At 52.3% G+C, this 24598-nt stretch overlaps 1 protein-coding gene across 1 annotated transcript in view; it reads right to left on the bottom strand.

Moving 5' to 3' along the window:
• The window catches only part of CAMK1D (calcium/calmodulin dependent protein kinase ID), a 1232225-nt gene extending 1210797 nt beyond the window's left edge, over window positions 1-21428 (bottom strand). Inside the window, exon 1 of the mRNA XM_069627792.1 lies at window positions 19974-21428. Within this exon, the coding sequence (XP_069483893.1) occupies window positions 19974-20065 (92 nt within the window). The 5' untranslated portion in view covers window positions 20066-21428. The remainder of the gene's footprint in view (window positions 1-19973) is intronic.
• Window positions 21429-24598: the final 3170 nt, after the last annotated feature.

Here is a 24598-nt window from a genome sequence, read left to right as displayed (position 1 = left end):
AAAGCTGGACTCCTAATGTGCAACCTACAGCTTCCCCCTGCTGTCTAGGGGCACGAACAGAAAGCTGGACTCATAGTGTGCAACCTACAGCTTGCCCCTGCTGTCTAGGGGCACGAACAAAAAGCTGGACTCCTAATGTGCAACCTACAGCTTGCCCCTGCTGTCTAGGGGCACGAACAAAAAGCTGGACTCAATGTGCAACCTACAGCTTCCCCCTGCTGTCTAGGGGCACAAACAGAAAGCTGGACTCCTAATGTGCAACCTACAGCTTGCCCCTGCTGTCTAGGGGCACGAACAGAAAGCTGGACTCATAGTGTGCAACCTACAGCTTGCCCCTGCTGTCTAGGGGCACGAACAGAAAGCTGGACTCATAGTGTGCAACCTACAGCTTGCCCCTGCTGTCTAGGGGCACAAACAGAAAGCTGGACTCATAATGTGCAAGCTACAGCTTGCCCCTGCTGTCTAGGGGCAGGAACAGAAAGCTGGACTCATAATGTGCAACCTACAGCTTGCCCCTGCTGTCTAGGGGCACAAACAGAAAGCTGGACTCATAATGTGCAACCTACAGCTTGCCCCTGCTGTCTAGGGGCACAAACAGAAAGCTGGACTCATAATGTGCAAGCTACAGCTTGCCCCTGCTGTCTAGGGGCAGGAACAGAAAGCTGGACTCATAATGTGCAACCTACAGCTTGCCCCTGTCTAGGGGCACGAACAGAAAGCTGGACTCCTAATGTGCAACCTACAGCTTCCCCCTGCTGTCTAGGGGCACGAACAAAAAGCTGGACTCAATGTGGAACCTACAGCTTCCCCCTGCTGTCTAGGGGCACGAACAGAAAGCTGGACTCCTAATGTGCAACCTACAGCTTCCCCCTGCTGTCTAGGGGCACGAACAGAAAGCTGGACTCATAATGTGCAAGCTACAGCTTGCCCCTGCTGTCTAGGGGCACAAACAGAAAGCTGGACTCATAATGTGCAAGCTACAGCTTGCCCCTGCTGTCTAGGGGCAGGAACAGAAAGCTGGACTCATAATGTGCAACCTACAGCTTGCCCCTGCTGTCTAGGGGCACAAACAGAAAGCTGGACTCATAATGTGCAAGCTACAGCTTGCCCCTGCTGTCTAGGGGCACGAACAGAAAGCTGGACTCATAATGTGCAACCTACAGCTTGCCCCTGCTGTCTAGGGGCACGAAAAGAAAAAAGCTGGACTCCTAATGTGCAACCTACAGCTTCCCCCTGCTGTCTAGGGGCACGAACAAAAAGCTGGACTCAATGTGGAACCTACAGCTTCCCCCTGCTGTCTAGGGGCACGAACAGAAAGCTGGACTCCTAATGTGCAACCTACAGCTTCCCCCTGCTGTCTAGGGGCGCGAACAAAAAGCTGGACTCCTAATGTGCAACCTACAGCTTCCCCCTGCTGTGTAGGGGCGCAAACTAAAAGCTGGACTCCTAATGTGCAACCTACAGCTTGCACCTGCTGTCTAGGGGCGCGAACAAAAAGCTGGACTCCTAATGTGCAACCTACAGCTTCCCCCTGCTGTCTAGGGGCACGAACTAAAAGCTGGACTCCTAATGTGCAACCTACAGCTTGCCCCTGCTGTCTAGGGGCACGAACAAAAAGCTGGACTCCTAATGTGCAACCTACAGCTTCCCCCTGCTGTCTAGGGGCACGAACAGAAAGCTGGACTCATAGTGTGCAACCTACAGCTTGCACCTGCTGTCTAGGGGCACGAACAAAAAGCTGGACTCCTAATGGGCAACCTACAGCTTCCCCCTGCTGTCTAGGGGCACGAACAGAAAGCTGGACTCCTAATGTGCAACCTACAGCTTGCCCCTGCTGTCTAGGGGCACGAACAAAAAGCTGGACTCCTAATGTGCAACCTACAGCTTGCCCCTGCTGTCTAGGGGCACGAACAAAAAGCTGGACTCAATGTGCAACCTACAGCTTCCCCCTGCTGTCTAGGGGCACAAACAGAAAGCTGGACTCCTAATGTGCAACCTACAGCTTGCCCCTGCTGTCTAGGGGCACAAACAAAAAGCTGGACTCAATGTGCAACCTACAGCTTCCCCCTGCTGTCTAGGGGCACGAACAAAAAGCTGGACTCATAATGTGCAACCTACAGCTTGCCCCTGCTGTCTAGGGTCACGAACAGAAAGCTGGACTCATAATGTGCAACCTACAGCTTGCCCCTGCTGTCTAGGGGCACGAACAAAAAGCTGGACTCATAATGTGCAACCTACGCTTCCCCCTGCTGTCTAGGGGCACGAATAGAAAGCTGGACTCCTAATGTGCAACCTACAGCTTCCCCCTGCTGTTTAGGGGCACGAACAGAAAGCTGGACTCCTAATGTGCAACCTACAGCTTGCCCCTGCTGTCTAGGGGCACGAACAAAAAGCTGGACTCATAATGTGCAACCTACAGCTTGCACCTGCTGTCAGGGGCCGGTGGAGGTCCTTCTACCCACACTACACAGACTTAAGACAAAAAACACTTCTGCCACTACTTAGGTCCGCTGGCTTGTCTCAGGCTAGGCCTGCTTTATGTTTTGTCCTTTCAGCCGCTGCGATGCCAGTGGCCTGGGGTACGGTGGACTACTTGAGAAGGTCCTGGTATCGGAGAACTAAATTCACTGCCCAAAACATGATCGAACTCTGAAATGTTATCAATCTCTGAAATTCCATCGAACTGTTTGGATGTCCTCTGGGATTTTATTTTGATTCACACACTTCTTTCTTATGTAATGTTTGTAATTTTATATTACGGATGTTTTTTTCAAAGAAATTGTGGAAATTAATTTTGTATTGCTATTCTTACGCAGTCTATGGTTTACGGATAATCTGTTCCTGAATAAACTTATAAATGAGAATGATCTACATTTCATACAAGAATGGATCACCATATGTATCGTTAATGTCAGTGCGTATAGGCCCATATTACCAAATTATGTGAGTGCAAGCGACTTCCAAGGCCAAATGATAATGAAAGTGTGGAAGGTCTGCTCGCAAGGAGGTTACACAAGGTGCTGAAGGCTTTTTTAAAGCAACAGAGATACATTGAGGAAAGCAGGGAACGGTGGATGGGTCAAGCCCTGTGGGCGTTTCCGCCATGCCTCTACTGGGGAGAATATAGAGGGCGAAACGGGTGCTCCATAAAGTTGCTTTGCATATAGAAATTAGTACTTTCCTACACACGATTTATTCAAGTCTGTTTGCACTGAGCTTTTTTCCCAGCACAACAAAAAATGTAACAATTCCTATTCATTGCATGATTGTGCAGCTTATGTACGAAGAAGAAAAAGGGATTGCAACATTCAAAACATAATATCCAGGTGACTATCCCAATGCTTAGTCCTGAAAAAATGGACCCAGTCGCATGGACATAAAATTACAATACCAATTTTATTACAATTCATATTTCAATTCCATATTTATCTAAAAGCATTCAGTAAAACATATATAGTCTTCTAGGAACACTCACACAGACATTTAAATGCAATACAACAATCACAAAACATACACCACATGTCCTAAAAATATTATATCAACCACAACAGGACAAAAAATGAATGTTAAATGATCCAGAGTGTGTCTCAACAATCATCGGCCCAACATGTTTCTGTCCCTAACACCAATTTGGTTGGACATTCATCAGGGGCTGTCCACTGAAGATCTTTTGTAGAGCTTTTAATTCTCATGTTGTGGATGTTGTTGGTCACTTAAAGAAGACTTTCTGGCACTGCTCATCAAATTTTCCAGAAACAAGTGAAAGGATTCTAGGTTTGTCCCTTTCCAAGGATGAGGTCAGTCAGCCTATATCGCTTCAGGAAAAGAGCAACATCCGAACCTAACACCTTTCCTGTATTACCTGATTCAACCTGTCTAAAGTACTTCTCATACAATGGGTTTTCACTTGACAGCTGTGTCAGCGAGAGTCATGCTGTTTACCGTCCCATGTAGCCCATTGTGCACTGTAAGGAAGAAGGGAGGGCCGGGGAGTAACAAAAGTTAAGCAACTTCTTCTCCCAGAGGAGGCAGCCTGCAAAACCGGGCGCTGGTGTACAGCCGCCGCCTCTGACAGTTGCTGGTGATGGCCTGAATCCAACAGTTGAAAGCATAGTCATATAAGTCACATTTCACACCTATGGATCTGATTCATGCAAATATGTGCGTGTAAAATCAGGAACTTGCGTGTAAAACTGTGTGCGAAACATAGTTTGCCGATTCATGGAACCGACTGCGCAGGACTTCTCCGGGACTTGCGTGGTGTTCGCGCAGGCTCGGAACAGCTCTGCGAGCAGCTGAGGGCCTTGCGTGAGACTCCACGCAGAGGGTGGGCGTGGCCTGCTTAGTGGGAGGAATAAGGTACGGAACATGCAAAATAGGGAAGAACAAGCCAGAAAGTGGCCGTTACGAGGGACAGACCGCAGGCAGTCCATAGCATGCCCAAAAATGCACACGACAAAGCATATTCATGGATTTGACCACACAACCTCTCGCCTGCGAAATGCCTGTGCAGCGCCGTCGAAGTATCTGCCACACGGAAGCAGACGTATGGACTTGTGCGAAGTAATCGCAAGTCTGGAGGTGAGTTTGCATGTCAGATTGAGGGGTGCATGCACACAGAGTTCCGATAATACTTAGGGGTGCGCGTACGCAGCATTGCAGGGTGCAGGGATTTTTTTTCAGGGCTTCGCACACAGTTTGCCTGGGTATATACATGCTTTCACTGAAACTGTACGCATGTCCTCAGGGTGTCAGTTACAGTTACGGGGGACCCCGGGCCGGGAACCAGAGAGGCAGACTCACTTGCGGGGGACCCCATGCATTGTTTGAAGGGTGCGTTTATTGGCACCCGGGGGATGCACACAAAGGTAGCTGTTCTGGCTTTTTTTGCTTTGCGTGGGGACGTTCTGGGTGTGAAATGCGTATATGGTCACTTTGCGCAGACAATTCCGTGAATAAGCAGGGTGCAGATTTTTACTTCTGCGTGCAGGCTCATGGATTGTTGTTCTCGTCGCAATCTAATTGCGGGAGAAATGGGCACTTTTCCATGAATCGGCCCCTGTTGGGTCATTCCATCTAGGCTTGTTAACATTATGGGCCTGATTCATGGAAATGTGCGCAGAAATCCCACAAAGGACGGGCGCCGAGAAGGACACTGCGCGAGCCTGTGCACAAAATAAAAAATGCGTGCCCGCATATTCATGGAATTAACTGTGCAAAGTAACCGTAATTGCAAGTTGTGACCGGAATGCCCCCGACACGCCCACATGTAAAGCATACACAGCCAGCACAGCTACTTTTGCACGCTCCCCCAGGCGCAAATAAACAAACACACACTTCAAACAGTGCATGGGGTCCCACGCAAGCAAGCCTGCATCTCGGGACCAAGCATATTGTCCCCGTAACTGTTGCTGGCACCCCAACAACATGCGTATGAAAAATCATAACTCGGTCTTAACTCAGAAAACCAGCATGCAAACCCCTGTAAACCATTCCAACAATCCACTACACTTCTTACGCGAACCCCTTCGTTAGATTGGAACCCCAGTTGCGTACAAGCACCCCTAAAATCTGACATGCAAACCCGCCTCCGTGCTGCGAATCCTATGTGCATGTGTACTTACGCCTGCCTTCGGGTGGCGATCGAGGGATTTGCATTGCCATTTCTCTGGCGAGAGGCTGCGCGGGTGGTTCCGTGAATATATGTTGTTTGGTGCAAATGTGGGCATGCAAGGGATGGCGTGTAGCACCCACCTTTTCGCACGTTCTTCCCCATTTTCTGTGTTCCGCCCCTTTCGCAGCCCTCTGAGCAAGCCATGCCCGCACTATGCGTGGTTTCTCGCGCAAGGCGCTCGATGGCTCGCACAGATGTTCCGGGCCTGCGCTAACTCCACGCAAGTCACAAAAAAGTCCTGCGCAGTCGGTTCCAAGAATCGATTAACACAGATTTGCGCGCAAGTCCCCCATTTCCCACGCAAATAATTCCATTAATCGCGCCCTATGATCGTGAACAGAGATCAAAAGCACCATTGCACAATGGCTTTAAGGATAACTTCTTTGTCAATAACTCCTTTTTAGATTCATTTTATTCAAGTGAATGTTGTTTCATAGCATGAGAATATCGCATGGATGTAGGTCTCGGGTTTAGCGGCGGTGCTGCCCCACTGCTAGTAATACCGAGCCTCCCTACGTACCCCCACTCAGTAATGAGACGCCCTTTGCCATCAGTGCGCCCGGAGCCATGAATTAAGGCAGTGTTGTTATCACTCTGTGCTTCCCACAGGACGTTGCTTTGGACCAGAGGCGAGTTTATCTGGTCCTGGCAGAAAGAGCGCAGCATGGCGATGGCGATAGAGGCTCGTGTGCAGTGCTGGGGCGTTGCTCTTGCGAGGCCCACGGAGGGACTGCTGCACCTGCAGCAGTCGCATGGCCAGGCAGGTACAGGGTCACCTCTGCCTGCATCGTCAGAGCGGAGCTTTGCCGGCCTTTGCTCACACTGCAGAGGACACTGACCATTCGAACATGTTTAGCACCCTCCGTGTGTGAAAAGGCAGCTGCAAAAACCCTATCTTAGCTAAAAGAACTGCAGACATGTTATGGGGTGAAGTAGTCCCCCGGAACCGAGGCAAACAATGCGAGGAACCCTGAAAACAATCTAAAGGCAGTCATTCACCAAGACACATGGGTTCTGACACGGGTAAATACCAGAGCCCTGTGAAGCAGGGAACTGTCATTACTGAAGATGCGAGGGTGGGACAAGGAATTCTATGTGGGTCATTTTGTATAAGTGTGAGCTCTTTTAACACACTCGAAGCTCTCATGACACATATTTTGCTCACATTGGTTCATACCAGATATTTGGATGTCCCTTTTCTCTCTGACTTTGGTCACCAGCGGTGTCTACACGTGTTAAGAACAGCAGACATTAGTACTAGTTTCCATGCCAACAAATGTCTACCTCACAGGTGTGTACACTTGATAACAGCGTATATCAGCACAACTTACCCTACCTACATACAGTCAGCTCACAGATACTAACTAGTTGTGCACACTAGGTCATTGCGTCACATATCATGGTACCACAATAGATTGTGCAATAGATAGTGCGCTCTATGAGCTGGTATCCCCTAATCTGAAACAACAAACTCCTTCTCTAATCTGCCATATACCTAAATCTCTCCTTTTACGAGTGTGCGCGCCCTATAAATAGGCATCGCATTATTCCCTAACGAGCGTCTTGATTGGGGCATTTACACACAATAAACTTGCACACCAGTGTTGTCATGTGTACCTGCTGCTTTGTTATACACTCGGCAAGCTCCTAATGCAAGTGTCACATCACCCCCGTGTGTTTGATCTTGGTTACTTCTAGCTACCATGAGCTTGATCATTTACCCAGCCTAGTCATCACATACATACACCCTATGCCACGTTTGATGGGCAGTTTTTCTTTTATCTTGATATTTTTCAGCCTTACTATCTGTGAGGAATTCGACCATCCCATGGTGTGATACGCGCATGCCTGGGTTTTTTTAAATTTAAAAAGAAACTGAATGATGGTAGATGAACCTCAGAAAATGTGTGGGGCTAATCCGCACACATTGTCCTATGCTCACTGCATGACATACACATAGACCTGCGTATTCTGGGTGGACAGAGCCTACAGGCTCCATTCCCCCTGTCATATTTAGTTGGGATATGACAGCCAGGATTACACCATGTCCTCTCAGAAGAGGGAGAGCAAACCATTCCTCCTGCCATGGCCAGCCTAATTAACTGACAAGGGCTCTATGGATACACCTGGTCCTTTTGTTAGCTATGCTGCTGGTAGCAACTTTGCATACTAATCAGAGTGTAATCCAAACTGGCCCACATGGGACCTGGCTGCAGAGGCTAACAAAGGAGACAGGAAACCCCAACAACCTTCGATATGCACTGTGTCAACCTGAAGCCAGCCCCCGCCCTCAATATCAATGGACATTGAAATATCATGTCTGAGACTGCATGTAGCAGTAGTCATCCCCGTGGAGGGACCCCATTCAGAAGGCAAGAGTATGTGATTTGACAGAGTCCGATGGTCTGGTACCTCCGCAGCTTCAATGGAGACATGCCGCTTTAATCAGGAACCACAGAGAGCTCCATTAACTAGAGAGACCTGTTGATCTACAACAGACAGGAAGATGGGTGGGACTTAGCGTTACATGTTTTCACCCCTTTACCTTTTCTGTTGCAAAGCACTCTGGTTATGACCTCATGCATACAGGAGATTGTTGGTGGGGATCCAGGGTTGGTTAATTAAGGTAGGCTTAGCCTACACTAACCACAGAGGCCCATTTGGCTTTAAAAGAGGGCTGAGCCCCTCTTTTGGGCAGGTCATCTAAAGACTTCGCAAAGAGTACCAAGAAGAACTCATTTGGACCCTGGCTGAAGGTACAATCTGCCTTACAGCTTCCGCCAGTGAAGGAAGGCCAGGATTTCCAAGAGCGAAGCAAGAGCCCTCCCCTAAACATCTCCCTGGGAACAGAGGGAGATACAGACTCCAGAGGACCCTCTAGCAGCTCTAGAACCGATACGCAGCCAGCGCACAGCGTGCCCTGCTTGGCTCTGCAGCAAGCTCCCTAGGTGGGAAGGGCCAGAGAGTCTCTGAACCAAACCAAGGACTAGGCCAACGCCTGCAACACTCTCCTCAGCTTTGGGCCGTCCACCTTAAAGGATGACGCAAGCCCAGTGAAGAAGCTAAGAGGAGTGCATCAATAAGCATCTTCCGATGTCCTCCTTAAAGCTTCAATGTCATTTTATGCCAGTCCTGCTACCAACTGCACCGCTGACTGTTGTTACGTGGCAGTCGATAAAGCCATCCGAGACGACGCAACCAGTGCTTCAGAATCACCGACCAGCACTAATATAACTATTCCTGGCCCTGAGATGCCGTGTAGGCCAGCCTGCAACCGTCCATCCAGCCTTGCTCGCCAAACTGCCTGCCGTCTGATAGCCACAGCTGTCTCCCGTCTTGAACTCTGTCGCAGAAGCTGCAAGGCGTCCTGGAACTGACTCGACCCTGTCGAGCACCAAGAACATCTACAGCACAAGGTACATTGTGCTTCTGTCCCCCTGGTCCTTCCCTGAAGTCCCCTAGTGACATTTTACGACCCATTGCTCGCTTTGTGTTGAAACCAAGTATCCTTGAACTATTGTGATTAATTACTTTACCGACTACCCTCCTGTCAGTATCCAGAGTCCATCCCTTTTCCTTCTTTGAAACTGTCTGTACTCTGCACTCCTTTACAGGGTGGGTTGTATTTTGTAGAGAGCGTTAGAACTGTCTCTTCTGATAATAAAGTAGATATTGGTATACAACCTTGACTGGACATTCCCTTTTATCATTGGGTAATAATTGTATTTTTGCTGTGTTGCAACTAACCCACAATCCACAACCTTGCAGAAATAAGCCTGCCGTTCAGTCCGCATTACCAAAATTGGACAAGTAGGCTTATAATTGATTTGTGTTACAATATGTTCGTATCTCTTCTGGTGTACTAGAGGTGTGGTGCTGATTCATGGTTTAGAAACAGATTTTCATCCTTGGGCCACTGGTGCCCTGGAAGCCGATTCATCACATGATCTCCATAGGTAACATCACAAACATCCATTCGGTTTTTACAATATACCCCTACATTTGATGCGACAACATTTGTATGCGTATCTGCTAGATTCATGCGGTACAATGTACCTCCCACTGTCACATAGCCAATCTTGACTACATAATTGGATACGTCATAACGGCAAGATGCAATAGGCCGACAGTGCCTCCCACTATCACATAGTCTGCTTTGGCTTGTACCTGTATACTTGATGCATTTACTTCTTCATTATGTGGCTGCCGATACTTTGACTTTATTTATGTCTCAGTACTCACGTGGCATGATTCTTTATATAACTCAGGTGCACTAGTGCACAAAACAGTGTCCAAGAGCCACACTCTACCGCACAAATGATATTTACATTTTGACGTTAGCACCACGTTGCGCGGTGACGTCATCACGCACGTAGGCACGCGAGAACACATCGCTGCCATTTTGAATGTGGTTACATTTCGGCCGGAGAGGCTCGGCTAATTGCATCTCAGAATCTTCTTGATCTCACATTATTCAGTTACTGTGAGTATCCTTTGGAACCCTATGCAGAGGCATATCCTTATTCATGACAAGAGGAGTAGATGCCACTGGCTAGAAAGTGCCATGATGTTTGTTTATAGAGGCTAGTACAGCATTCATCTGCCCAGTACTACAGTGGCAAGACTATTGATCCCTTTACCTATGTATATTCCCAAGGACACCTACTTTTAGGGGAGTCCTCTTTCCATCTATAAATCACTTTGTTTGTATATCACGTTGACTCATCTAGTAGAAATAGCACACTCTGCTGTTTATACCCATAGTGATTTTGAATCAGCTGCTGTTCCCACGGCTGGTCATTGGGCCGGCTCTCGCCGCATCAGAGATCTGGCACCAGATGTGTAGCCGGATCTCGGGATCCAGCCAGAGTCAGCCGCCCCAAACCCCAGCTCTGCGCTGGAAAGAAGAAAAAAAAAAAAAGGCGCACACGAGCAAACTCTATCTTCCTCTGGTGACCCCATGCAAGAGGTCACAAGAGGAAGTTACAGTCCTGAGCCACGACCTGGTTTATTTATTTATGCAATGTTTGTCGTATACTTATATCTGACAAACATTGCATAAATAAAATCTACAGGTATCCGACAAACATTGCATAAATAAATAACCCTATTAACATCACACATGATGCAGCCACCCTACTGCTTTCAGAGGGGAGCTGCAGGAGCTGTGCTGGGTCTGGTTCAAGTAAAGGAAAACGTTGCTTATGTCGAACAGAAATCACTGTGTTTGAATAGTACCTAAAGGGGAGTTTTTTTTTTTTCTAAAATGGGATGCGAATTGTGCATTTTAATGAATATTTACTCAGCAACACTGGTGAAAACTATTTTCCGCATAGAGAAGTAACTCATCACCAGTACCTTGGAAGTGGTTTAAAGTGGAATTGATGTATAGTTTGGAAAAGAAGCAGCATGAAAGAAATAGCGCTGTTTCAACTATTATTTTGGACATGTCCTTTGATGGGAGGTCAACTGCGAGCTACGCCCCCCTCAACCTTGCCTCCACGGGCACCGCCCCCCCAAACTCCGCCCCCACCCCAGCCCTTGTGGGATCCCCCACCAATTTCTTTCCATTTCTACCACTGGCCGTTCCCTGAAGTACATTTTCTAGACTATAGACCCTCTGGACTATGAGAAGGCAAATCTTTCCTTCCTTTCAGCCTCCCCTCACACAGTCACCCTAGACTTACTGCTCATTCTAGCCATTTACATGTCCCTGTATTTCATTCCCTACATTTTTCTATCCTTTGGTGCCGTTTGGACCGAAGGTGAGAGGTACATTACCAAGCTTACGGTACCGCCTTTCTGTAGTTAAAGTTGATATTTAATGTAGAGCCTCTTGTGCCCTATGGAAACACACTCATCATGATAGTTGCCTGATATATTCATTCTGAAATGCCAGTACAAGGGTGCGCATTGTGCAATAGATCCTCTTGTGGAGGAGGGGCTGCCATCTTTCATGAATCACAAGAAATGAGGCATAATACAGAAACTCAGGGCCTGGTTACGAGTTTGCAGACTAGGGGCGCAGTTAGTGACGCCAAAGTGAATAGGTCGTTTTCTGCATCGTTTAGAGTCAAAGCTACAAACCATTTTGAAGGGTTCCGTGTGATCATCTCGCTGTGAAAAAGTCGCCAGTAGGCAATTTTTTTTTTACATAACCCCTAAAAATCTTTCCCCAAATATTCTAGGAGGGGTATAATGATATATTATCACCTTCATTCCTAGAACCTTTAATTGTTTGATTGTCTGGAGGATGCATTTTTAAGGAAATGTCGCCACCTGGCGGCTGTTTACACGGCAACATTATCACTAGATACCTTTTTGAGTCCATTTGGGGTAGATGGAATTCCACATGTGGTAGTTCTGCCCAGAACATCACCGCCGGTGTAAGTGGGGGTCTTACCTACGCTTACAACCTAGCAAACGTTTACTATTTGGGTGGCACGTGCCATAATTGTGCTGAGTGGTAAGAGGCAACATTCTGAAATACTTCCTGCTTTGCCATCAGTGCAGAGCTCACAATGAGGCCCTTACAGTCGCTGAGGGATGAGACCTCTTCACATGTAGAACTCACAATGAGGCCCGTACAGTCGCTGAGGGATAGGACCTCTTCACATGTAGAACTCACAATGAGGCCCTTACAGTCGCTGAGGGATAGGACCTCTTCACGAGCATAAGGCCACTGGATGTCAACAGTATACTTGCCTACACCATTTATTTTGCCCAATGTTAAGTTGAGCTTCGCTTGATCGAATGTAAAAAGGCTCCTTAGCACCACAAGGCACAGTAGCCCGTCCAGCTCCATCAGAAGCCCGCCCAGCTCCTGCTCCATCAGAAGCCCGCCCAGGTCCTGCTCCATCAGAAGCCCGCCCAGGCCCTGCTCCATCAGAAGCCCGTCCATCCCCTGCTCCATCAGAAGCCCGTCCATCCCCTGCTCCATCAGAAGCCCGTCAAGCTCCATCAGAAGCCCATCCAGCTCCATCAGAAGCCCATCCAGCTCCTGCTCCATCAGAAGCCCATCCAGCTCCATCAGAAGCCCATCCAGCTCCTGCTCCATCAGAAGCCCGCCCAGGCCCTGCTCCATCAGAAGCCCGCCCAGGCCCTGCTCCATCAGAAGCCCGTCCATCCCCTGCTCCATCAGAAGCCCGGCCAGCTCCTGCTCCATCAGAAGCCTGTCCATCCCCTGCTCCATCAGAAGCCCGCCCAGGCCCTGCTCCATCAGAAGCCCGCCCAGGCCCTGCTCCATCAGAAGCCTGTCCATCCCCTGCTCCATCAGAAGCCCGTCCAGCTCCTGCTCCATCAGAAGCCCATCCAGCTCCATCAGAAGCCCATCCATCCCCTGCTCCATCAGAAGCCCATCCAGCTCCTGCTCCATCAGAAGCCCTGCCTGCTGCTGCTCCATCAGAAGCCCGTCCATCCCCTGCTCCATCAGAAGCCCGTCCATCCCCTGCTCCATCAGAAGCCCGTCCAGCTCCTGCTCCATCAGAAGCCCGTCCAGCTCCTGCTCCATCAGAAGCCCGCCCAGGCCCTGCTCCATCAGAAGCCCGTCCAGCTCCTGCTCCATCAGAAGCCCGTCCATCCCCTGCTCCATCAGAAGCCCGCGCAGCTCCTGCTCCATCAGAAGCCCGTCCAACTCCTGCTCCATCAGAAGCCCGTCCATCCCCTGCTCCATCAGAAGCCCGTCCAGCCCCTGCTCCATCAGAAGCCCGTCCATCCCCTGCTCCATCAGAAGCCCGTCCATCCCCTGCTCCATCAGAAGCCCGTCCAGCCCCTGCTCCATCAGAAGCCCGTCCAGCCCCTGCTCCATCAGAAGCCCGTCCATCCCCTGCTCCATCAGAAGCCCGTCCAGCCCCTGCTCCATCAGAAGCCCGTCCAGCCCGCTGCTCCATCAGAAGCCCGTCCAGCTCCTGCTCCATCAGAAGCCCGCCCAGGCCCTGCTCCATCAGAAGCCCGTCCAGCCCCTGCTCCATCAGAAGCCCGTCCAGCTCCTGCTCCACTGCTCCATCAGAAGCCCGCTCAGGCCCTGCTCCATCAGAAGCCCATCCAGCTCCATCAGAAGCCCGTCCAGCTCCTGCTCCATCAGAAGCCCATCCAGGTCCATCAGAAGCCCGTCCAGCTCCTGCTCCATCAGAAGCCCGTCCAGCTCCTGCTCCATCAGAAGCTCGTCCAGCTCCTGCTCCATCAGAAGCCCGTCCAGCTCCTGCTCCATCAGAAGCCCGTCCAGCTCCTGCTCCATCAGAAGCCCGCCCAGGCCCTGCTCCATCAGAAGCCCGTCCAGCTCCTGCTCCATCAGAAGCCCGTCCATCCCCTGCTCCATCAGAAGCCCGTGCAGCTCCTGCTCCATCAGAAGCCCGTCCAACTCCTGCTCCATCAGAAGCCCGTCCATCCCCTGCTCCATCAGAAGCCCGTCCAGCTCCTGCTCCATCAGAAGCCCGTCCATCCCCTGCTCCGTCAGAAGCCCGTCCAGCCCCTGCTCCATCAGAAGCCCGTCCAGCCCCTGCTCCGTCAGAAGCCCGTCCATCCCCTGCTCCGTCAGAAGCCCGTCCAGCCCCTGCTCCGTCAGAAGCCCGTCCAGCCCCTGCTCCATCAGAAGCCCGTCCAGCCCCTGCTCCGTCAGAAGCCCGTCCAGCTCCTGCTCCATCAGAAGCCCGCCCAGGCCCTGCTCCATCAGAAGCCCGCCCAGGCCCTGCTCCATCAGAAGCCCGTCCAGCCCCTGCTCCATCAGAAGCCCGTCCAGCCCCTGCTCCATCAGAAGCCCGCCCAGGCCCTGCTCCATCAGAAGCCCGCGCAGGCCCTGCTCCATCAGAAGCCTGTCCAGCCCCTGCTCCATCAGAAGCCCGTCCAGCTCCTGCTCCACTGCTCCATCAGAAGCCCGACCAGCCCCTGCTCCATCAGAAGCCCGTCCAGCCCCTGCTCCATCAGAAGCCCGTCCAGCTCCATCAGAAGCCCGCCCAGGCCCTGCTCCATCAGAAGCCCATCCAGCTCCATCAGAAGCCCGTCCAGCTCCTGCTCCATCAGAAGCCCGCCCAGGCCCTGCTCCATCAGAAGCCCATCCAGCTCCATCAGAAGCCCGTCCAGCTCCTGCTCCATCAGAAGCCCGTCCAGCTCCTGCTCCATCAGGATCAGCGTCGGGTCCCCCGAGATGCAGGTGGGCTTGCGGGGGACCCCACGTACTGTTTGAAGGGTGTGTGTATTCACGCCCGGGGGAAAGCGCAACGGTAGCTGATCTGCCTGTTCATGCTTTGCGTGTGGGAGTGTTGGGGGCTTTTGGCGGTGACTTGCGATACGGACACTTGGCATGAACCGCTCCATAAATACACAGGGCGCGCTTTTATTATTCTGCACACAGGCTCATGCAATGTCCTTCTTGGCATGCAGCACTTGCGGGATTTCTGTGCACTTTACCATGAATCGGTCCTCTGATTCATGGAATTATTTGCGTGTAAAACGGGGATTTTCGTGCCATTCTACGCGTAAATCCCTGTTTGACGAATGGGGATTTGGGGGCAAATGGCACGCAAATCCCCGTTTCACACGCAAATAATTCCATGAGTCAGATACCCTGCGTATTCAATGCCAACGTGGCCTGGCCGCCCTGCTGTGTGTTATGTTTTGAGGCAGTGCCTACCACAGCACAGCCTAATTGAAGCACCGCCGCTTTCCTGGGATGGAGACAGAGCAAGTCAAAACACAAGCACTGCCACTCGATCCCCCTGCACACACAGCAAGCAAGCAAGCGGGCTGGGGAACCAACTCCTGTAATGCTTAACTAATTAAGCAAACACCGCCGAGCCGGCCAGAGCAGAAGCCCGGTGGTGGCGTCGCCGCTGCTATTTATAGACCCCGCCCCGGGCAGCAGCAGAGGGAAGTCACGGGGAGTTAGGGGCAGTGGCAGTGATGTCCGGTGCTGGCCTCCGGGGCACCAGCTGCCAAGGGAAGGCAAAGGAACCCGGAGATCTGTCGCGAGCTGCGTGAGGTCCGGACACGTGCCCTATAGCAAACTGCAAGCACTACAGCGACCACCAAGCCAATCTCACCGCACATTAACCGAGCACATGGGCAGCGATGTGCGTCGGACCAGAGAGCCCGTGTACTGGGGACCTGGAAAGCGCGCAAAATCGCCTACAAGTCGCGGTGGAAGGCTTGGTGGCGGCACCCTTCCTGGGAGGTAGACCCTATGATGTGCCCTGGCTGTGCCATGGGCATCGCACCCACTCCACTCCCCTGCTGGGGTGCAGGCACAGTGGCAGGTGGGAGGAGCATGGCCCGTGCGGGCAGTGTGTGGGCACTGTGGATGCTGGGAGATGCAGGCACTGTAGAGGCCAGTGGTCCAGGCTGTGTGGATGCTGGGGTGCAGGCACAGTGGCAGGTGGGTGGAGCATTGCCCGTGCGGGCAGTGTGTGGGCACTGTGGATGCTGTGAGCCGCAGGCACCGCAGAGGCCAGTAGGCCAGGCTGTGTGGATGCTGGGGTGCAGGCACAGTGGCAGGTGGAAGGAGCATTGCCCGTGCGGGCAGTATGTGGGCACTGTGGATGCTGGGAGATGCAGGCACCGTAGAGGCCAGTGGTCCAGGCTGTGTGGATGCTGGGGTGCAGGCACAGTGGCAGGTGGGTGGAGCATTGCCCGTGCGGGCAGTGTGGATGCTGGGAGATGCAGGCACTGTAGAGGCCAGTGGGCCAGGCTGCGTGGATGTTCTGTGGGGCAGCCACTGTAGAAGCCAGCTGGGAGACAGGCCCTGTGGAGATTGTGGGCAGGGTCAGACTGTGGCTATCAAGTCGTTCGGCCACTGCCGCAGCCTGAGCGCAGCTTGTTCTCGCCAGAAGCAGCGGCTGTGGCAGCAACAGCCACTCATGAAAGCAAGGTAACACGTGTAATCATGGATACTAGAGGGGCCGCCATGCGATGTGGCCTCTCGCTGCCCAGCCCCAGACCCCTCAGGCCTGGGCAATGGCCATCAACATCAGGTGATGCCGGCGTGGCTGCCTCGCTGCCTGGCGCCAGTCAGGCTGCGCTGCGCTCCTGTGGGAGCAAACTTCACGATTCGAAGTGCAAAATGGTAACACCTTAGCCTGCCTGCAGCCTTGGGGGCTGCCGGGGACAACAGCGCGGACCAATAGACCCAGACCCCGCGCCGCCATTGCCAGGTCTGGGTGTGGGAGAGGTCTCACTCAGGTCAGGCCATTTCACAGTGACGTCACTCACTCTGTAGTGGAGTCATATTGGGCCTGCCGGCCTGGGCTGGGCATTTTGGGCACAAATTAGGCTGTCAGCTCAGTCGCACACACGGAGGCAACGCCACGCCACCAGCAGCAGAAGCAGCCCACCACACCAAGTTCTTGCTTGGGCTGGGCACAGCTGCACGGGGCACCTGCCACCTAGTGGGTGCCGCCCTCACAGCAGCCAGCCACACAGTGTGCTGCAGTGCAGCAGGCAGTCGGCCTCCAGGCCCAGCAGCCAGCCGGCACTGGGCACCAGCCAGAGAGAGAGGACTCAAAGGAGACACTAGTCGCCACAACATGGGCCTACCCCTTGGCCCGGCCTGGCTGAGCCTCCTGGGCTCATCATGTGGACTGTGGAGTGTGGACAGGAGGTAAGTTAGTGACTCACTGTCACTGAACACTTGTGGCTTGATGTATGTTCTTTTGGGGAGGGTGCTGGGGGTGGGGTGCTTCACGCGAGTAACCATTAGCTAGCGGCATGAAATCCCTGAATCCGACTGAGGTGGGGAACCAAATTTGAAGGAGCGGCAGGAGGCCCAGGAAGGATGCAGCTGGAACTGCTATACACTATTGAAAACCCTTTGATACGTCAGCGCTCGTTTTCTTGTCCGCGGTTTCTTGGCATTTCCATCCTGTAGTGCGCCACCTTTCTTGTCCCATGCAGCATTAATTGTCCTTAGCTGTGTGGCCTTCCTACGGCGCCTAAAATTAAGTATGCGTTTTCCCCTGACCTGCTGTGCTGCGCGTGACTGCATTTGGGTGCCCACGATGGGGAGAGCGAACGCTTGCGGTGATATGCAATAGGAGGGTACCCAGTGCTGTCATTGGGCCGGATATTTCTCCCCAAACCATGCGCAAGCGACGTAGCAACGTTTATTTTGAAAACTGCGTGTGTTCCTATTTTAAACTATGTTTCGGGTTCGGAGGCGAGACACTTCCCCACAAAAACAATTGAGGGACTGAGCAGAATCAGTATGAAATCGCTGGTCAATAGCGCCCTGTTCAAGAAATATTGACGTGCATTTTTGGGGGGTTTAAAAGGAGCGCACATTTTATCCTTTGCTGAAAAGATTTTTCGAAAATTGGCTTTTTTCCAGGTGTTCATGATCAGTCTCCTCAGGGGCTAGGAGGCAAATGTTTGAGGGGTGACTAAACTATCCGCCCTAATCCCCTTCCCACAATTCTCTCCCTGCAGCGGCCTCACTCAACCCCTGCACTCAGGGGTGGACTGGCCTATCGAGAACTCTGGAGATTTCCCGTTAGGTCGCATGTGGCAGTGTCTGATCTGTGCACTGATTGTAGCACTCTCTCTCTTGCAGCATTTGAACAGCTACTACGACACATCCTGGCACAACAAAATCGCAGGTGACAACAAGGCACACTCTGGTGACGACGAGCCTAAGCTACGCCTGCACTACCTCATGTGTGTTTATTAGGTTGCGGTGCCTTTATGTACTGCTATAGTAATATTGTATATGTTTGTAGAGTCAGAAGCAGGGACGCGTGTTTCTGGGAGTGTCACAGCTCGCTGGAAGTGCGCGCAGTGATCAAAACCTTACCCTAACATCCCCAACCTATCCATAACCTCTCCCTAAACCTCATTCCGGTTTCCCTACTCGCCCCCCTCCCCCGCTTCCTATCCAACCCTCGTCACCCTAACCCTCCTTCCCTGCTGGGGGTGCAGAGCCCTGTATAAGCATCGACTTGCAGCAGGTCCCAAAACCGCAGTGGGGTGGTTGGTTCCTGCCACTCCTGCGCCTCGGAGCTGTGGACCCTGTCACAGAACTGTATGCAAAGTTATGTCATTTTAGGAGTTGGATTGTTATTTGGACATAAATAGAACTGGCAGCTGGTACTTTCCGGTGTCATTGTTTGGGTTTACCTAAGGGCTTTAAGTGGGGTAAGAAATCAAGGGTGGGCCCTCATTTGGGGTGTGGCTTGTGGGATGGGCATGTAAGCATGTGTGTACCTTACTATGGTTTGTGTAGTATGCAAGCCTTCTCTTATTTCTATGTTTATGAAAGATGGCTTGCAAAGTACACGAACCATACTAAAGGTACGTACACAAATATATAACATTTATATATTTGTGTACATAACTTACGGTTTGCATAGTTTTCAAACCATCTTTTTTAAACATTTCTGTTTATAAAAGATGGCTTGAAAATTACACAATTCAATCCATCTTTTATAAAGCTTTTACGACGGACAAAGCCCAAGGCGTCTTTGTCCGTACTTGAATTGTGTACTTTTCAAGTCATCTTTTATAAACCTTGAAACATGTCACCCAATCCCCAGGTTCGCCAGGGGTTAAAAAAGCACCAGCGCCGTCTCTCACCCGCAGCCCTTCCCCGGCTGTGTGCCAGGCCTCTGCCTTCTTAAAGGGCTGCGCCCATGGGGGGGAGGGGGAGGAGCCCGCGAGGTAGGAGGCAGAGGCCCGGGGAACTGTGAGGAGCCCTCGTGGGCATCATTTCAAGACTGCCCCGTTGTGCCTAATTCTAAAGCCAGCTTTCAGGTGACCAACAGGGAGTGAAAATGTTAGCAGTCTTCTCTTATGACCCCCCCCCCCTCCCCACAACCTAAATACACGCTACTAGGGGGCGTCGGCCCGCGCGGAAGAAGTGTGCCAGGACGAGAGCCATGCGGAACGAGAGCACCACGGCTGGCACTTACACGTTCCAGTACAACGCTGTGGTGCGGATGGCATTGGAGGCAGAGGCAGAATGGAGATGTGTGTGAATGTGGGCAGGGGACATAGCAAAGTTGGCAGGTGGGATGGGCACCACGACACTCTTTCTGTACTGCAGTGATCGAAGTGAGCGGGAACGGTTGGAACGGTGTTCCACTACTTTTATTTATATCCGTTTACCATTCCTCTATTTCTAGGACCATATTCCCCATTCTACACAGATGAGGTATGCATTCATGTCCCTGTGCAGGTGTACAGTTGTAAACTAGTTGCACAGACTCTTGCAATGCCCCGGCCGCCACACCTTGGCACATGTTGCACTATGCCCTCCCTCCACCCCACCCCCCCTGTCGAGACACAGACCCACTACTTCTAGCACTGCCGTACTCACGTTCCCAGGGTCTCCTTGAACTCGTATATCTTCTTGATGTCCTCGGCCTGCTTCTTCCAGGACGCGCTGCTCTCGCCGTTCTCCCTGGCCATGGCGAGGAGTCCGCAGCCAAAGTCCGCGGACTCAGGCTTCCCACTCTCCGCGTTCCCCTTCTCCTGCTCGGAGCTTCCCAAACCAGGCAGCACGAGTGGCAGGGCCAGGCCAGGGCACTGCTTGTCCAGCCAATCCCAGTGCCCGGGCAGCTAATGCGCGGGGCAACCCCTTGCCAGCTCCTGCAAAGGCGCAGACCCTGTGCTGCGGCTTCAGTCCTGTGTGGTGGCACAGCCTATGTGATAGGAAGGGCAGCTCTTGCAGTGGCGGTTCACAGGCAGATACCAGGGCGGGGGGCGCTTCTGCCCTAGACGACTGATGCTGTAGTAGAGTGTAACCCCTGTGTTGGAGGGCCGGCACCTCCGCTGGGTGGACAGCTCCGGGAAGTGGCACTGCGCCCCTGAAGTGTCAGCTGTGATGGAGTAGGCAGCTCGTGTGCCGCGGGGCAGCTCCTCTGATGTGGCAGGGCAGCTCCCGTGCCCGGGCAGCTCGTCTCCTCTGATGTGGCAGGGCAGCTCCTGTGCCGCGGGGCACTCCCCTGATGTGGACGGGCAGCTCCCGTGCCCGGGGCGGTTCCTGTGCCCGGGCAGCTCCTCTGATGTGGCAGGGCAGCTCCTGTGCCGCGGGGCACTCCTCTGATGTGGACGGGCAGCTCGTGTGCCGCGGGGCAGCTCCTCTGATGTGGCAGGGCAGCTCCCGTGCCCGGGCAGCTCGTCTCCTATGATGTGGCAGGGCAGCTCGTGTGCCGCGGGGCAGCTCCTCTGATGTGGCAGGGCAGCTCCCGTGCCCGGGGCGGCTACCGTGCCCGGGCAGCTCGGCTCCTCTGGTGTGGAAGGGTATCCTGTGCCGTGGGGCAGCTCCTCTGATGTGGACGGGCAGCTCGTGTGCGTCGGGGCACTGTGGCTACCAGCGTCGGGCTCTCGCCTGCCTCTCTGCCAGCAGTCTTGTGTGTGCAGCCTGGTGTGTGCCAGCAGCAGCAGCAGCCTGTGCCGTGGAGGAGGGCGTCGGAGCTGCACTGAGCTGTGCAGCCGCCTCACAGCCCCGGGATCATCAGCGTCGCCCGGCACCTGTCACTGTGTGGCAGCCGGGGGCGGGGAGCTGACACACGCCTCTGGGTAGCACCTTACGCGCACGGATTCTGGAGGCGAGCTCGAACAGGAGGGGGAGGTGTGTGTGTGGGGGGGGGGGATGGGGCGGAGAGAAAACAGGATCCTCCCCTGCACGCGGGGTCTCCCTGCCAGTGCCCGTGCTGTGGGGGGTGTCTCTCCACCGCCACATGACAGGGATCTCTCCGCGGCTGGGCTGTGGCAGAAGGTTCTGCCTGCCACCCTGTGTGTGCACGGGTGGCGGTCTGCACTGCACACGCATGTGGTAGCCTATCTACATGTGCAGTGTGGCGTTCTGGCTGCACGCGCTGGAACAATGCCCGCGCTGAAGGCGAACTGCCTGCACGTGGGCTCATTATCGCGTAAACAGGGGGCACTTGTGCGTTCCCACCGTGGAGTAGGCAGCCACGCCTGCACACTTGAAGTCCACTCCCCGCTTGTGTGCATGAAGTTTCTGTGGCACACCTTATACGTCGTGCACGGTTGTTATGGCAATGATGGGGTCCTTGTGGCTCTCGTGCTGCCCGCAAGCCCCAAGTGAATGAGTGGGGATAATTCGCATTGCACCAAACGCGCACACGTCAAAGGCTGCTGTGGGCCGGACCTGCTGCCGCTGCCTTCCTGCACCCCCTCTGCACCGGGCTCTGCTCCAGCGCAGTGAGCAGCCCACACGCCACGCACGCTGCCAGGCATCAGACTATAGCAGGCCAACCACCGGGAGCAGCATGCACATAGACACCCCCAGCTGACAGAAGAGGGTGGCTGCAGCACGGACAAGGACAAGGAGGTGCCCCGGGTCAGTACAGTGAAGCATCCCACCCGCACACACCATCCCAAAGGACCCCACCCCACATATCAGGACACAGTGGCCCCAAACAGACCAGGGTGCAAAAGCACACCATGGAACACACTGGAACTATAACTGTACACCAAAGTACCCGAAAGACAAGGACACCACAGTACCAAACAGACACAAGCGCAAAACCACATCACACAACAGGACAGCAAAGCATCCCACAAATGAGAGTGCAAAAACACCTCACACAGGGATACCAAACCACACGAAGATCAGGACAGCAAGGCACCCCAAATCCTAAAACGTCAAAACATCTCATAGGCCAAAACAGCAAAGCATCACACAGACCAGGACATCAAAGTACCCCACAAACCAGAACAACACACTCAAAATGCCAGAATACCAAAGCAGTCCACAGTACACCAAAGCACCCTACAGACCAGGGCACTCACATATCACAGACACATATCACAGAACCGGACACCAAAGCTGCACCCAGTCAAAGCCACACAGACCACGGCACTAAAGCAAACATCATACTGTGGAACTAAAACAATACACAGACTAGTACACCGAAGTTCTCCCCAGACCAGCATACCAAAGCACCCCACACACTAAGGTACCAAAGCACATGACACACGAGGATACCAAAGCACCCCACACACTAAGTTACCAAAGCACATGACACACCAGGATACCAAAGCACCCCACACACTAAGGTACCAAAGCACATGACACACCAGGATACCAAAGCACAGCACACACTAAATTACCAAAGCACATGACACACCAGGATACCAAAGCACCACACACACTAAGGTACCAAAGCACATGACAAACCAGGATACCAAAGCACAGCGCACACCAGGACACAAAAGCACAGCACACACTAAGGTACCAAAGCACATGACACACCAGGATACCAAATCACCACACACACTAAGGTACCAAAGCACATGACAAACAGGATACCAAAGCACAGCGCACACCAGGACACAAAAGCACAGCACACACTAAGGTACCAAAGCACATGACACACCAGGATACCAAAGCACCACACACACTAAGTTACCAAAGCACATGACATACCAGGATACCAAAGCACAGCACACACTAAGGTACCAAAGCACATGACACACCAGGATACCAAAGCACAGCACACACTAAGGTACCAAAGCACATAACACACCAGGATACCAAAGCACAGCACACACTAAATTACCAAAGCACATGACACACCAGGATACCAAAGCACCCCACACACTAAGTTACCAAAGCACATGACACACCAGGATACCAAAGCACCCCACACACTAAGTTACCAAAGAACATGACACACCAGGATACCAAAGCACCACACACACTAAGGTACCAAAGCACATGACAAACCAGGATACCAAAGCACAGCGCACACCAGGACACAAAAGCACAGCACACACTAAGGTACCAAAGCACATGACACACCAGGATACCAAATCACCACACACACTAAGGTACCAAAGCACATGACAAACAGGATACCAAAGCACAGCGCACACCAGGACACAAAAGCACAGCACACACTAAGGTACCAAAGCACATGACACACCAGGATACCAAAGCACCACACACACTAAGTTACCAAAGCACATGACATACCAGGATACCAAAGCACAGCACACACTAAGGTACCAAAGCACATGACACACCAGGATACCAAAGCACAGCACACACTAAGGTACCAAAGCACATAACACACCAGGATACCAAAGCACAGCACACACTAAATTACCAAAGCACATGACACACCAGGATACCAAAGCACCCCACACACTAAGTTACCAAAGCACATGACACACCAGGATACCAAAGCACCCCACACACTAAGTTACCAAAGAACATGACACACCAGGATACCAAAGCACCACACACACTAAGTTACCAAAGCACTCGACACACCAGGATACCAAAGCACCCCACACACTAAGTTACCAAAGCACATGACACACCAGGATACCAAAGCACCACACATACTAAGTTACCAAAGCACTTAACACACCAGGATACCAAAGCACCACACACACTAAGTTACCAAAGCACTCGACACACCAGGATACCAAAGCACCCCATACACTAAGTTACCAAAGCACATGACACACCAGGATACCAAAGCACCACACACACTAAGTTACCAAAGCACTCGACACACCAGGATACCAAAGCACCCCATACACTAAGTTACCAAAGCACATGACACACCAGGATACCAAAGCACCACACACACTAAGTTACCAAAGCACATGACACACCAGGATACCAAAGCACCACACACACTAAGGTACCAAAGCACATGACAAACAGGATACCAAAGCACAGCGCACACCAGGACACAAAAGCACAGCACACACTAAGGTACCAAAGCACATGACACACCAGGATACCAAAGCACCACACACACTAAGTTACCAAAGCACATGACATACCAGGATACCAAAGCACAGCACACACTAAGGTACCAAAGCACATGACACACCAGGATACCAAAGCACAGCACACACTAAGGTACCAAAGCACATAACACACCAGGATACCAAAGCACAGCACACACTAAACTACCAAAGCACATGACACACCAGGATACCAAAGCACCCCAC

This window comes from Ambystoma mexicanum, chromosome 12 (genome assembly GCF_040938575.1).
Source record: "Ambystoma mexicanum isolate Mex_15411 chromosome 12, UKY_AmexF1_1, whole genome shotgun sequence".
NCBI lineage: Eukaryota > Metazoa > Chordata > Amphibia > Caudata > Ambystomatidae > Ambystoma > Ambystoma mexicanum.
Note: the sequence above shows the minus strand (reverse complement) of the source record. Positions and strands in the feature narration are given on the sequence as shown.